Below are 12,343 nucleotides of genomic sequence, written 5' to 3'. Positions count from 1 at the left end.
TAGAAGCACACATGCAATATATAAGCATATATGAAAGAGTTCACTTTCATATTTCCAACCACACATGTAGGGGTGGGCATTCGGTATTTCGGTTCGGTTCGGTTCGGTTTTTTTTTTCGGTTTTTTCGGTTTTTGTAAATTGCGTACCGAATATCGAACCGAAATATTTCGGTTCGGTTCGGTTTTTGTTAATTCGGTTCGGTTTTTTATTTCGGTTTTTTAATGGGCCTGTTTAGTGGGCTTTTTAAACTTAACAATTTTTTCAATTTTTTGTTTGATTTTTCAACTTAATGGGCTTTGATATTTCAACTTAATGGGCTTTGATATTTCAACTTAGGGTTTCTTATTTTTTAAAAAAAGATTATTTAATATTAATAATTATTAAATATAATATAATTTATAAATTATAATTTAATATTTCGGTTTAAACCGAAATACCGAATTCCAAAGTAACATGTACCGAAAACCAAACCGAAATGCCGAAAATACAAAAAATTAAACCGAATACCAAACCGAAAACCGAAATACCGAAACCAAAATTCTGAAAAATTTCAATTCGATTCAGTGTTTCGGTTTTCCGGTTTTTATGCCCACCCCTACACATGTGAAAATATATTACCACAGTTTACGATAAATGAAGCCCACATGAGTCCGAAGCTTTGACAAACTTTAACTTGTTTGTCTTTTTTCATATTTTAGTCATTCTTTTACTGTATATTTCATTAAACACTACATAATCACAAAAATATCAGCTTCTGTCATTACAACTGTAGCAGTCCATGGAGAAGCAACAGAGAGCAAACGACGGCAAATCGACGGACCGGAAAATTCTGTCGGAGGTCGGGGAACATGGCGTAGCTATTATCACTATCAATCGTCCACCTCTCAATCTGCTTTCTGTTGACGGTACTTCTTTTTCTTCAAACAATACTTCCAATCACTTTAATTTTTAATCTGCTTACCTTCTAATTCATCAATTCACGTCGATGCTGGCAGCGGCGTATCAGAATTTTGAGCCAATCAGTGCAAAATAGTACTTTTTTTTGGGGAATTATTTGAGGCGTATAGATAAACAAATGCTCAAATTTGTCCGAAAAAGCAGAATTGAACACTCCCATGTTAAGTACACACATCTGCACACTTCAACTCATCTTCATAGTGTCAGTTGAACTCTACAACTTGCAAAATGATCATCTAAAACATCTTCAAAATTTTTATGTGTTACTTAAGTTTCAGGAGACTAGTTGGGGTGTGTAGTTGCCAAATGAGACTATTTAAGGTGTCTAGATGTGCACTCTCGAAGTTGGAGTGCTTACATGTTAGCTGAGGCTGATTTTGAGTGTTTGTTTATGTTTTGTGTCATTATTTAATTGTATATGTGTAGTTCAAGCGGAAAGTAGTGGGCACACTGCAAGTTCATTGCATCCGCAGATTTTTCTTTTCATATTTGTAGAAGATTTGAAGCTGCTTTGGAGTAGAAGTGGACTCCTTTTGCATTAATTAGCTTTACTCAGTGACTGAATTGGAACGAGCATTCATTAGTTGAATTGTAAGATGTAAATAAATGAACTTCAACTGTTCATATTTATCATCAATTCTCAATGGAGCAGAATAAACATAGATGATTTATGTGGTTAAGGGGAACTATTTTGGGATTGAGTCGTAGTTGAGTGATCAAGTGCTGCTCCTTTGTTTAGCGTTGACAAATTTACTTGTGGAATGCTCTCTAGTGCTTTCCTTATTAGTTGCTATGTCTTCTTCATTGTCTTTTCCTTCTCATAACTACTTTGATGTGCTGCACTTGAGCCGAGGGTTATTTTGAAACAACCTCTCTACCTTCATGAAGTAGGGGTAAGGTCTGCATATACTCTACTCTTCCTGGACGCCACTTGTGGGATTACATAGGGTATGTTGTTGTTGGCAAATTTACTTGTGAAAAATGATGTTGCCGTGGTTTTTTAGATTATTCATATGCTGTATTTTGTTATTCTTAGTGGTATTGAGCTTGAAAGAGAAGATTGAGGAAGCTATACGTAAAGATAGTGTGAAGGCAATTGTCATTACTGGTATGTTTAAGGCTTTTCTCATTTTTTTGAGATCAGCTTGTTCTAATGGTTGAAAATTAATATACTTGTAATGTATCAGGTTCAAGAGGAAACTTCTCAGCAGGATTTGTTGTAACAGCTTTTGGTGGAAGTCAACAGAGAAAGAGTAAGAAAGATCATCATCTGATTAGTTGTTTCTCTCCAGAGTGCTCGGTTATGAGTTTCGTCTCATTTGAAGCCCTGTTTTTATGCAGCACATAGAGAACTTGGCTTTATGTCAATTGACTTTATCACTGACACATTGGAAGGTATTCCCTCACTACTAAAACATCTCTACTTTCCCATTGAAATTTCCAAAAATGTTCGGGGGCTATTCCCACAAATATTTTTTGATTTTATATGTGAGAAAAGAAAAAATAGTAATATTTTCATACAGAAAAAATAGGAAGTTTCCCATTATTACAGTGAGAATATGTTTCCCACCATGCATTTTCCTGTGAGCTTGTTCAGTGGAGAATGAGTGGGAAAATCATTTTCTATTAGCACAAACTTCCCACTAATTCGCGGTGGGAAAAACCTCTGTTACTAGTAGTCCCCAGAGTATATGTCTTATGATAACCTTTATTCTGTTTTATTCATGAACTTGTGGTTCCGTAGTAATCCACATTTCTTTTGCATCTCAGCTTCAAGGAAACCCATTGTTGCTGCTGTTGAAGGTTTTTGTTTGGGAGGGGGATTTGAAATTGCACTAGTGAGTGTGTTATAGTTTATTTTAAGCTAATGTATGCTTTTTTTTGTGTTCTTCTATTCTGTTCTGCTCTGTCTTTTCTGCAGAAACAACAGAATTGGTTGGCCACTGGTGTATCTCTAGACTCAGATTTTAGGCTCTTAATTTTGTTAAATTTAGCATGTGACTGACTAGGCGACTTATTTATTAGAAATAATGTGGATAAAATATTGATAGAAATAAACAACTTTTGAGGTGTAATGAGTTCCCTCAATTGTACTAACTATGATTGAATCTGACCGAATGTTCTAATGCATTTGTTAGGCTTGTCATGCTCGCATATCAACATCTACCTCAAAATTAGGTCTTCCCGAACTTCAGTATGGGATTCTTCCTGGGTTTGGAGGTAACATAAGGAGAAGATTTCTGTTTTTTTTTAATTAACTTATTTACTTTTCCATTATGACTTGGTGTCATTCAAAGGTTATTGTGCAAATCTTATGTCCAGTTCATTCTTAAAAAAAACTGAGATATCTTGTATTGTTGTTCTCATGTTTGTGATTGCATATTACTGTGTTAAGTCAGTTATTACCCAATCATTTTGGAAATTAGTTAACATTATTTAGGTAATGCCATCTTTTTGAGTATTTAGTTTCAAATGTTGCATTTCGTACTTCATATGAACAAGAAACTGTAAAACTTTTGGTTGACATGTATATGACAGACATTATTGTTTAAAGTCTTCTCATGCCGAATGAATCTGAGAAGGATGAGATCTCTCTGCATCGAGATGGTATTTACTGGCTACACATGATGCATTGTATGGGAGTTCATATCCCTTGTCAAAATAATGATTGTTGCTCTTAACTTAATAAAAAAATTCCCAAAATTTTGTACACTTTACTGCAAAAAAAGAAGTAAGATATTAATACGATATCACACACACTTGGTATTTAAACAGTAAGCATGATCCAAGATGCAGAATCCGTAAAAGAATACTCAAACCTCTGTTTCCTGGCAAAAGATAGTTGGGTAACCTTAAACCATGTCTAAATGCTTAGAGACATCATGGACCAATTTTAAAATATTGGAACACTCTAATCATGTGAAACAAATTGCGCAGTCTATTTTCTGGACACTGCCTTATTTTGCCTTCTCTCTGGCACAGAAAATATTTATGTGAACTACAACTGTCTTTTTCTGTTATTGCGTTCTTTTAAAAAGAATCTTTCATGTGAAATATGCGTTGTATACTGTAGACCATATTGAAACTTGTGTTGCTAAGGCAGAATGATGATACTTTTGCCAACAGTTATACGTGATTATTATTCTAAAGTTTAATTTATCTCAGGAACACAACGGCTTCCTCGGCTGGTTGGCCTTCCAAAGGCTCTTGAAATGATTCTGGTACCTTATTTGGATTCCTCTTTTTATTTTTGGTCTTAGGGTGACTTTTTCACGCTTAACATATCTAGTAATACAATATATGGTTGAGTTGCCTCAACATCTTTACGTCTTTCCTTGTAACAGAGTCTCTGTCATGGGTTGTCATAGTGCTAAAAATTGGGTAAATTGAGCAGAATAACAAGTTACCTTGACTTCTTTGCCTTTTCTATCATTTCTTTGTCAGTGTGAAAAGTAGCAAGAGAACAGATAGGATTTAACATATCCATGCTTAAAATAGCAGTGTGACTATAGTGAAGTGAGGTACCAGACAGTCGACACTTTTCATAAGCAAGCAGATCTCACCTAACCAATATTAGCCATCACTTCCCTCAGATGAATGCTAGTTATCATTTTGAGCTTTCTTTTCCTGATTTTTCTAAGTAGGTTCCCTTATAAATGTTTCCAGACGTCAAAGCGGATAAGTGGAGACGAAGCTTGCAATATGTGCCTAGTGGATGCTATATCTCCATCAGATCAGTTGCTTGGATCAGCTTGTCAATGGGCTTTGGATATATTAGAATGTCAAAGACCATGGTCTATCAGTCTTTTCAGAACCGATAGATTAGCACCTCTGGCAGAAGCTAGGACATTGCTCAATTCTGTCAGAGCTCAGATTCAGAAACAAAATCCAAATGTTATCCATCCCTTGGTTTGTATTGATGTCATTGAACATGGTATTCTTTGTGGCCCTCGTAATGGACTATGGAAGGTGATATACTCTTTGTGATCTCTCTTTGCTATGGTTGGCTAAATGGAATTAACAATGACTTGTCTTATATTGACAGGAAGCTGAAGCTTTACATGAACTTCGACAATCTGATAGTTGCAGGAGCTTAGTGCATGTATTCTTTGCAAAACAAAACACTTCAAAGGTTCAAAAAGATCTAACCTGGTCTTGAATGTCTATATAATCGAAGTATCTGGGATTGTTTGTAATTGGAAAGTGAAACTTCTTCTCTATGCACTCCAAAGGTTCAAAAAGATGTAATGTGTTCTTGAGTATTTATATAGTAAATGTATCTGGGATTGTTTAAATTGGAAAGTGAAACTTCTTTTATCTCTTATTTAGAAAAAAAGAAAATTAAATTTCCTTATTTTGATGAAAAACTGTTATAACCTCAACAGAAATCTTCTTGTTGGTTCGAATGAACATAATCTGCATCATGCTCTAATTCAAAAGGAGAAAAGTTGTTGAGAGAATTTATCAAGATTGAGCTATATATTGCACTTTCATATCAGAATTAATGTGTCTTTCCAATTTTCTAGCTTTGGAGATTCTTGAGGTCAAATAACAGTTAATTCTTCTCTATTCTTGTGGCTCAATTCCTGACGTTTGTACCATATGATTTAAAATTGCTACGGTGGCTGCTATTCTCTTGTTCTATGTGTTCTTTGTTGATCGTTCTATACATTTACTGTTTCAGATTCCTGGGATTACTGATATAGGACTGGTACCAAGGAAGATTAACAAGGTTGCTATACTTGGTGGGAGCTTGATGAGTTCTGAAATAGCAACAGTGCTGGTACTTGCAAACTATTATGTAATCATGAAGTATATAGATCAGAATTCTCTGCAGAGTGGCATTGGCAGAGTTAATGGTGAGAAGTAATTGAGTAGTCCCCTTAATTACTCTTAGATTAGTTCAAGGAAGGTTTCACCATTTGAAAAATGTTTGTTTCCTTTCCAGCCAATTTGGAAGGACGTGTTAAGGAAGGAAGAATGACTCAAGAGCATTATAAAAAAGCGTGCACGCTTTTAAAGGGTGTTTTGAGCTATGATAACTTCAAAGATGTGGATCTAGTCATAGAGGTAGGTTGTTGTAGGATTTTTGAAAAGCATTACACTGAATCACTTGATCAATTCAAAGATATTCTAGTCTATCCTTTCTTTCTAAGTTGAAGCTACAGTTTTTGCTAGTGTGCTGCTGCGTAACGAGCATATATGTTATTTTTTTGTATGGATTCGTATTCTTGGAGATAGTAATAATCATCAACCGATCAAAAATTTATCCATATCCATGTAAAAGTTTTAATGACCCAAATCCATGTAAAAGTTCAGGGGCTCTTTGATTTGAAAGAGAAGTTCAAAACTTCTCAAGATAGTTTTTGTTACTAACCAGTAACCGCTTCATAGACAAATTTCCAATGGTAAAATATTGAACTTTTATATGCTGGTATGTAATATAAATGTAAAACAGGAAGTTTCTCAGAAGTACTTTGCATAAATATAAATTAATAAATATTTTAAACTGTATTATTCTCATTGATATGGTAGAGAGTAAAAGGCATGCCAGAGAAGTCTCAGATGAGTAATCTATTGAAGTGTTTAACCATCTAATCTAAAAGCTTAAGCTGTTAGCGAGAAGAGCACACTTTTATTATTTAATTATATTCTCAACGCGCCCCCTCACGTGCGGGCTTGATTTTTTTATGGGCCAAGCACGTGGAAAATCGGGTGTTAACTTTGTATTGAGAAGCAGTCTTTTATCCAGTCCTTTCGGGTGTTAACTTTGTGTTAATCTTTATCTAGTAGTCATGTTAATGTTTTATCATGAAAATGGCCGTTCCAAGAGTATCTATCATGAGTCACGAAAGGCTGAAACAGAAGAGTTGTATAGATACACAAGACTGAGTAGAAAATGGAACCTACATGTTTGTTGCAGATTACTTGTAGAAATGACAATGATACTTATCAGATTGACTCAGATGCAGACTTCTCATTTGTTTCTTCTTCTTGATTAATAGGACATGCCTGACATTGTGTCCTTGAAGCAGCAATTTTTTGCTGATCTTGATGAATGTTGCCCTCATCACTGCATTTTTGCTTCAACTACTTGTATAGTCAACTTAGATTTGATTGGAGAAAGGATGAAACCATGTAGGGAGATTGTTGGGATCCACTTTTTTAGGTAAAGGTGAATCAAGCAAGCGTAGTATATCTGCTGATACATATGAGTTAAGGCTTGCTTGTTACTTGGCTGCAGCTCACCCTCTGTCACTGATCTCCTGGAAATTGTCCGAACAAAGAGGACATCCCCTCAAACGCTTGTTGATCTGTTAAACTTTGGAAGGAGGATTCAAAAGACTCCTATTGTAGTTCAGAATTGTACAGGTTTTGCAGTCAGACATATGTGCTTCCCCTACTTGCAGGCAGCGATGCTTCTTGTTGAACATGGTGCTGATGTGTATCAGATTGATAAGGCGCTTACCAGCTTTGGGTTGAAACTGGGTCCATTTAGGTGCATATTCCATTTAACATCCTATGAATGTGAAATCGATTTGATCGAGTTGTGCTCTTCAATAGAACCCTCAGTTTCTCCATACAGTCGAACTCATAATAAAAGAAATATGAGTTTCCTTATGGTTTAACATAAAGCTACCAAAATGTTCCAGCACTAATGGATGTTGATTCAAAATCTGATCATACAGAAGGAGAAGCTTATTCATTTAAATACTAAATAAAGGTTATATGACACACATTTCTCATGTGGATAATCCACCAATGATGAATGTGATCTTCAGCATTTTTTTTATATCGCTCCACTTGGAGTGCAAGACATCTTCTGTCGTTGCTTCCATTTCTTTTGGTTGATGTTGGCAATGTCAACTGCAGAATGCTTGATCAAGATGGATTCCTGTCTGCAGCTGTGCATGATGTGAAATTCCTTGAGACTTTTCCAGATAGATCTTACAAATCGAATTTGATTCCAATCATGAGGAAAAATAACGGTGAAGGTAATGTGCACTTCCTTCTTGTCATCAGGACCTGAATTGTTTTTGTCATCAGATTTTCTTGAATTTCTCACAAATGGAATGTGTACTAGGTAAATACTCTTGCCAGGGCTTCTACACATACAATGACAAGGAAGAGGCAAGCCCAGATCCCGAAATATCAAAATATATAGAAATGGCGAGAAGTATGTCTGGTATCACCATTAGATCAAAGGTCTTCTCTCTCTCTCTCTCTGTCTCTCAGTTAACTGTCTTTTGGTCCTTCTATTGAAAGTTCTCTAGTAATCTTCCGACTGCACTTATCTTGAAGAAAGTATGAGGCTTATTGCTATGTACTATTTGGCTTTGGGAAAAAATAGAAAACATAAATAATGTTCATGATATAACCATAAAGCGGAACACCAAGATATGGTAATCAACAAGAATATAAAAAGAACGATAATGACACTAAGACTATTTATCGTTCAGTTAATTCTCAAAATGGCATGACTTTTGAGAAGGGAAGTGTCTTTTGATGTTTGTTTTTGTAATCATATACAGGATTCTTAATTTGTACAAAGAAAACAAAAAGAAGAGTAACTAGATAAACTGATCATTCTAATGTAAGAGACGTGCACATCACCGGGCTTATGTCCCCTCTTTATATAGGCAAATAGATTCTTCCTCTAATTGGTCACTTGCAAACAGTTCAACCTGTGTTTATTTGTTGTCTATCCGTTCTTTCATGATTGTAGATTTTGATAAATGATTCAGATTGTTTGAATGCCAAATTGTAGTTGGAATGAATATAATGCATTTACCAATCATTTGAACAAAATAAATTTTTGGAAAGGTCTTTGAATGTTTCCTTTCTATCTATCAATTTATGACTTGGTGCACGTCTGAACAATCAACTTGGTACAGTTGGCAACGTTGTCCGATGGAGAAATTGTTGAGATGATTCTTTTCCCTGTACTGAATGAAGCATGTCGCATGATATCAGAGGCAATTATAGTGAAATCCTCTGATCTTGATGTTGCTTCAGTTTTGGGTATGGGATTCCCTGGATACAGGTATTTTTGCTTAGAAATCATCTTTGCCTTGGCAGTGATTCATACACTTATTGTATATGTTGATGAAAATCAGGGGAGGCATAATTTTTTGGTCTCACTCTGTTGGCTCCAAATATATTTGTTCAAAACTGGAAGAATGGTCGAAGGAGTATGGAGAGTTTTTCAAGCCTTGTGCATACTTAGTCGAACAAGCTTCCAAGAGAAGTTCTTTGGTGAGAAATGTTAATTTTCTTGAATTACTGAAATGTAACAACTCCGAAAAAGTGGATTCATAAACACTTTTTGTTTGACAAATTGCATTGCGTGTTGCTGACAACTGACAACGGGATCAATTTGATACTCTCTCTGTTTCGAATTATTTGTCCTACTTTCCTTTTTTTTACCCATATAAAAAAGAATGCCTATTCCTGTTTGACAATTCTTTAATTTTAACTTTCCACATGACATGCTTAAGACCACAAGATTAGAAGGCATTTTGGTACATTTTTCGTATCTTTAATTTAAGACCACAAGGTACAGAAACCTTCTATACTTTCTTAAACTCCATGCCAAGTCAAAACAGGACAATCAAATTGAAACTGAGGGAGTAATAAATAAGACCTATATGCTAGTTGGTCCTAACTATACAATCAGAAAACTGCATGCGTGTTAGTGGACCAACATCCGTTGATTGCTTTCTTTTAGAGCTAAGTTCGATCACAAAAATGGGTTCCATTTTTTTTTTAATGTCAGTGTTGTGACACATAAATGAAGATTGGTCTTTTGCTAACCGAGGAGTTCCGTATGTCTGCAGGGGGCGCAGGTTAAGCAGGCCAAGTCGCTTTTGTAAGATTGTCATGATGACAACAACATATCATTCTAATACCCAGTTCATATGTCAGATATTTGTGCAATGTTGTAAATACTCATGCTAGTTGGAATTTACCCACACACTGTAGTTGCTTGATCTTTATGTATCATTCACCTAACGGGATCATAGTGACTGAGACTGCAGTTATGTGTTGTATAAAGTCTATGGATAGAGTTGGCTTGAAATGGATAAAGATGAAAAGGAAGATGGTGCTGATCGCTGTATTAAATATACATGTAATTCAGGTGAAGTTTGTGTTTTTACATGTCAATCAACAGTTTTCATTTTTTGGTTTTCTTCTTTGTCGGAGTCAAACAGTATCTGCTTTTAGACGCATACTATTGTGTTTAGTGGCGGAGCCACTCTTGTTCAAGGGGTGTCAATTTATTTTTTAAAGTACAGTATACTATATGTTCATGGAAACATCCTCTCTAGCTTTGAGGTTAGGTGAGTATGTTGCTGTTGTAATATGCTATATGCTCAATCCCATGGACTTCTTTGTGTGTTTACTTCTTTATATTTTGACACCCCCTCATTGAAGAATTCTGACTTCGACCGTGTGTTTTTTGGTCTTAACTCTTAACAAAAGTGAAGTATGGGAGGGGACCAATATAGATTAAATTGACTTGGTAAATTAACAAACGCCATACTTGCACATTCACTTTTAAGCTCAATGATCACTTTCACTATCATCCCCTTTTCCTTGAAATTTCTTCTCTAAATACTGTGAAATCTTGATTGAGTGGTAAAGGCAATAATATTTCTAGATTTGTAACTTGTTTACTATTTGCAGGATTTGTAGTTATCTCCAAAATTTGGTGTTATTTGCAATTTCATCTGCATCTATATAAATCTTCCCATCCCTGTTCTTTCAATAGTTGTTGGCACATCACTTGCTTCATTATTCAAAAACAAAATGATTATTGCTGGTTTTGTAAAGAAGAATAATCGAGGATGAGAAAAGTTGGCTTAATGCAAAAGTCACCTCCATTTTCTGCTGATAGGTCCAGGGTTTAGGTCACATTTTTTGGTTTGTGGTTGATCCCTCAAGGAAGAGTTCAAATCTGTACAGAGACAAAATGTTAAGTATTTTTTTCTATTTGCTTTAAGTTTTCATAGAAAACTTTAGCTACTATATGGAATCTGTGTCTCCTGCTGTTCTCCAGGAAATAGTGGCTCGGCTCACTGTTGTTCAACCGCTTCTCTAGGAGTTGTGTTGCTAAATGATTCATGCTGCAACCATCTCTGAATTTTTAGAATACATTCATACCTTCTCTGGATACATATATCTAGGTAGAAGGAACGATATGAAAAAACCTTGTGGATAAGGGTTTGAAAAAGATGAATTTGAGGTAGATTAAAACCAGTTATTCAATACTCGTGCTGGTGGAAATAGCAGGTACTTGGTGAAATAGATGAACATGACATTGATCGTTATGAAACAACAACAACAACAACAACAACAACATACTCCATATAATTCTACAAGTGGGGTCTGGTGATGGATAGCTGTTTTTCAAAAAAATTATAATTGAGGAAGCTTATGAGTTATGTTAAGTATGTTTTATGTGCTTACTTGTCTTGTCCTTTAGTCATGAATTTCTTACAACAATTGGCATTATTCTAGCAACTTCCTGATTAGAAAGAATTGTTAAATTGGTAGAGAATCAATTTTCATGTGGGCAACTAGCCAAAGCAATTAACACTAACAAGCCATTACTCATGAATTAATCATCTATAAACCATTAACTTTTTTTCCTTTCAAATTCAAGAAATACAAATGTCTTTAGCTACCATTTTCTTGTTCTTTCTCTTCTTTTCTACTGTTGTTTCATCCAATGAGAAGACATCAGCCTATGAAGAGCTTCAACAGTATGACTTCCCAATTGGCATTCTTCCTACAGGGGTGATAGACTATGAGTTGAACTCGAAAACAGGTGAGTTCTCGGCATATCTCAATGGCTCATGTAAGTTCATGTTGAGTTCATATGAACTATCTTATAAACCTGTGATAAAAGGCGTTATATCAAAAGGAAGGCTAATGAAATTGACTGGTGTTACTGTTAAAGTTGTATTTCTATGGGTTAACATCGTTGAGGTTAGGAGAAAAGATGACAATCTCCAATTCTCTGTTGGATTTACTTCTGCAAATTTTCCTATTAAGAGGTTTGACAAATGCCCTAGTTGTGAATGTGGATTGCATTGTGTTAACGAGGGTAATGGGGAGTTAAGGCAAAAGCTCCTCGTGTCTTCCTCGTAGACTACTCTACCAGTGGCGTACACATAATTTTATGCATATAGTACTGTGTGTTGTTCTATTCAAAATTGATGTTGCTTTGAGAAATACCCTCGTTGTAAATGTGGATTGTATTGTGTTTTCGTTGGGCAAAAGCTTCTTGTGTCTTCCTTGTAGAGTTTAATAGTGGCGTATACAGTGTAAGCAGTATCATTTAATGTTATAACTCCTCTAGTCACGGAGATAGTTGTGGGG

At 35.4% G+C, this 12,343-nt stretch overlaps 2 protein-coding genes across 4 annotated transcripts; both read left to right on the top strand.

Moving 5' to 3' along the window:
• Nucleotides 1-208: 208 nt before the first annotated feature.
• Nucleotides 209-10,361, top strand: LOC101259939 (glyoxysomal fatty acid beta-oxidation multifunctional protein MFP-a-like). Of its 3 annotated transcripts, XM_026031411.2 has the most exons (19): nt 748-906; nt 997-1,906; nt 1,995-2,066; nt 2,146-2,211; nt 2,300-2,353; nt 2,729-2,796; nt 3,097-3,178; nt 4,124-4,179; nt 4,625-4,927; nt 5,004-5,090; nt 5,643-5,817; nt 5,907-6,028; nt 6,964-7,127; nt 7,203-7,457; nt 7,832-7,953; nt 8,043-8,164; nt 8,854-9,002; nt 9,076-9,214; nt 9,796-10,361. In XM_026031411.2, the coding sequence occupies exons 5-19, from the start codon at nt 2,320-2,322 to the stop codon at nt 9,829-9,831; spliced, it is 1,914 nt and encodes a 637-aa protein (XP_025887196.1). In that variant the 5' UTR covers nt 748-906; nt 997-1,906; nt 1,995-2,066; nt 2,146-2,211; nt 2,300-2,319; the 3' UTR covers nt 9,832-10,361. The 3 variants fall into 3 exon arrangements, 2 of the variants coding, with proteins under 2 accessions (XP_004240549.1, XP_025887196.1); XR_011221905.1 differs by lacking the exon at nt 997-1,906 and having other exon boundaries at nt 209-906; nt 7,203-7,682; XM_004240501.5 differs by lacking the exon at nt 997-1,906 and having other exon boundaries at nt 209-906.
• A 1,271-nt stretch (nt 10,362-11,632) lies between these two features.
• LOC101259638 (uncharacterized protein At5g01610-like) lies at nt 11,633-12,112 on the top strand. Its single transcript, XM_069298908.1, has one exon. The coding sequence runs from the start codon at nt 11,633-11,635 to the stop codon at nt 12,110-12,112; it is 480 nt and encodes a 159-aa protein (XP_069155009.1).
• The last annotated feature ends 231 nt before the right edge of the window (nt 12,113-12,343 follow it).

Source organism: Solanum lycopersicum, chromosome 6, assembly GCF_036512215.1.
Source record: "Solanum lycopersicum chromosome 6, SLM_r2.1".
Taxonomy (NCBI): domain Eukaryota; kingdom Viridiplantae; phylum Streptophyta; class Magnoliopsida; order Solanales; family Solanaceae; genus Solanum; species Solanum lycopersicum.
Note: the sequence above shows the minus strand (reverse complement) of the source record. Positions and strands in the feature narration are given on the sequence as shown.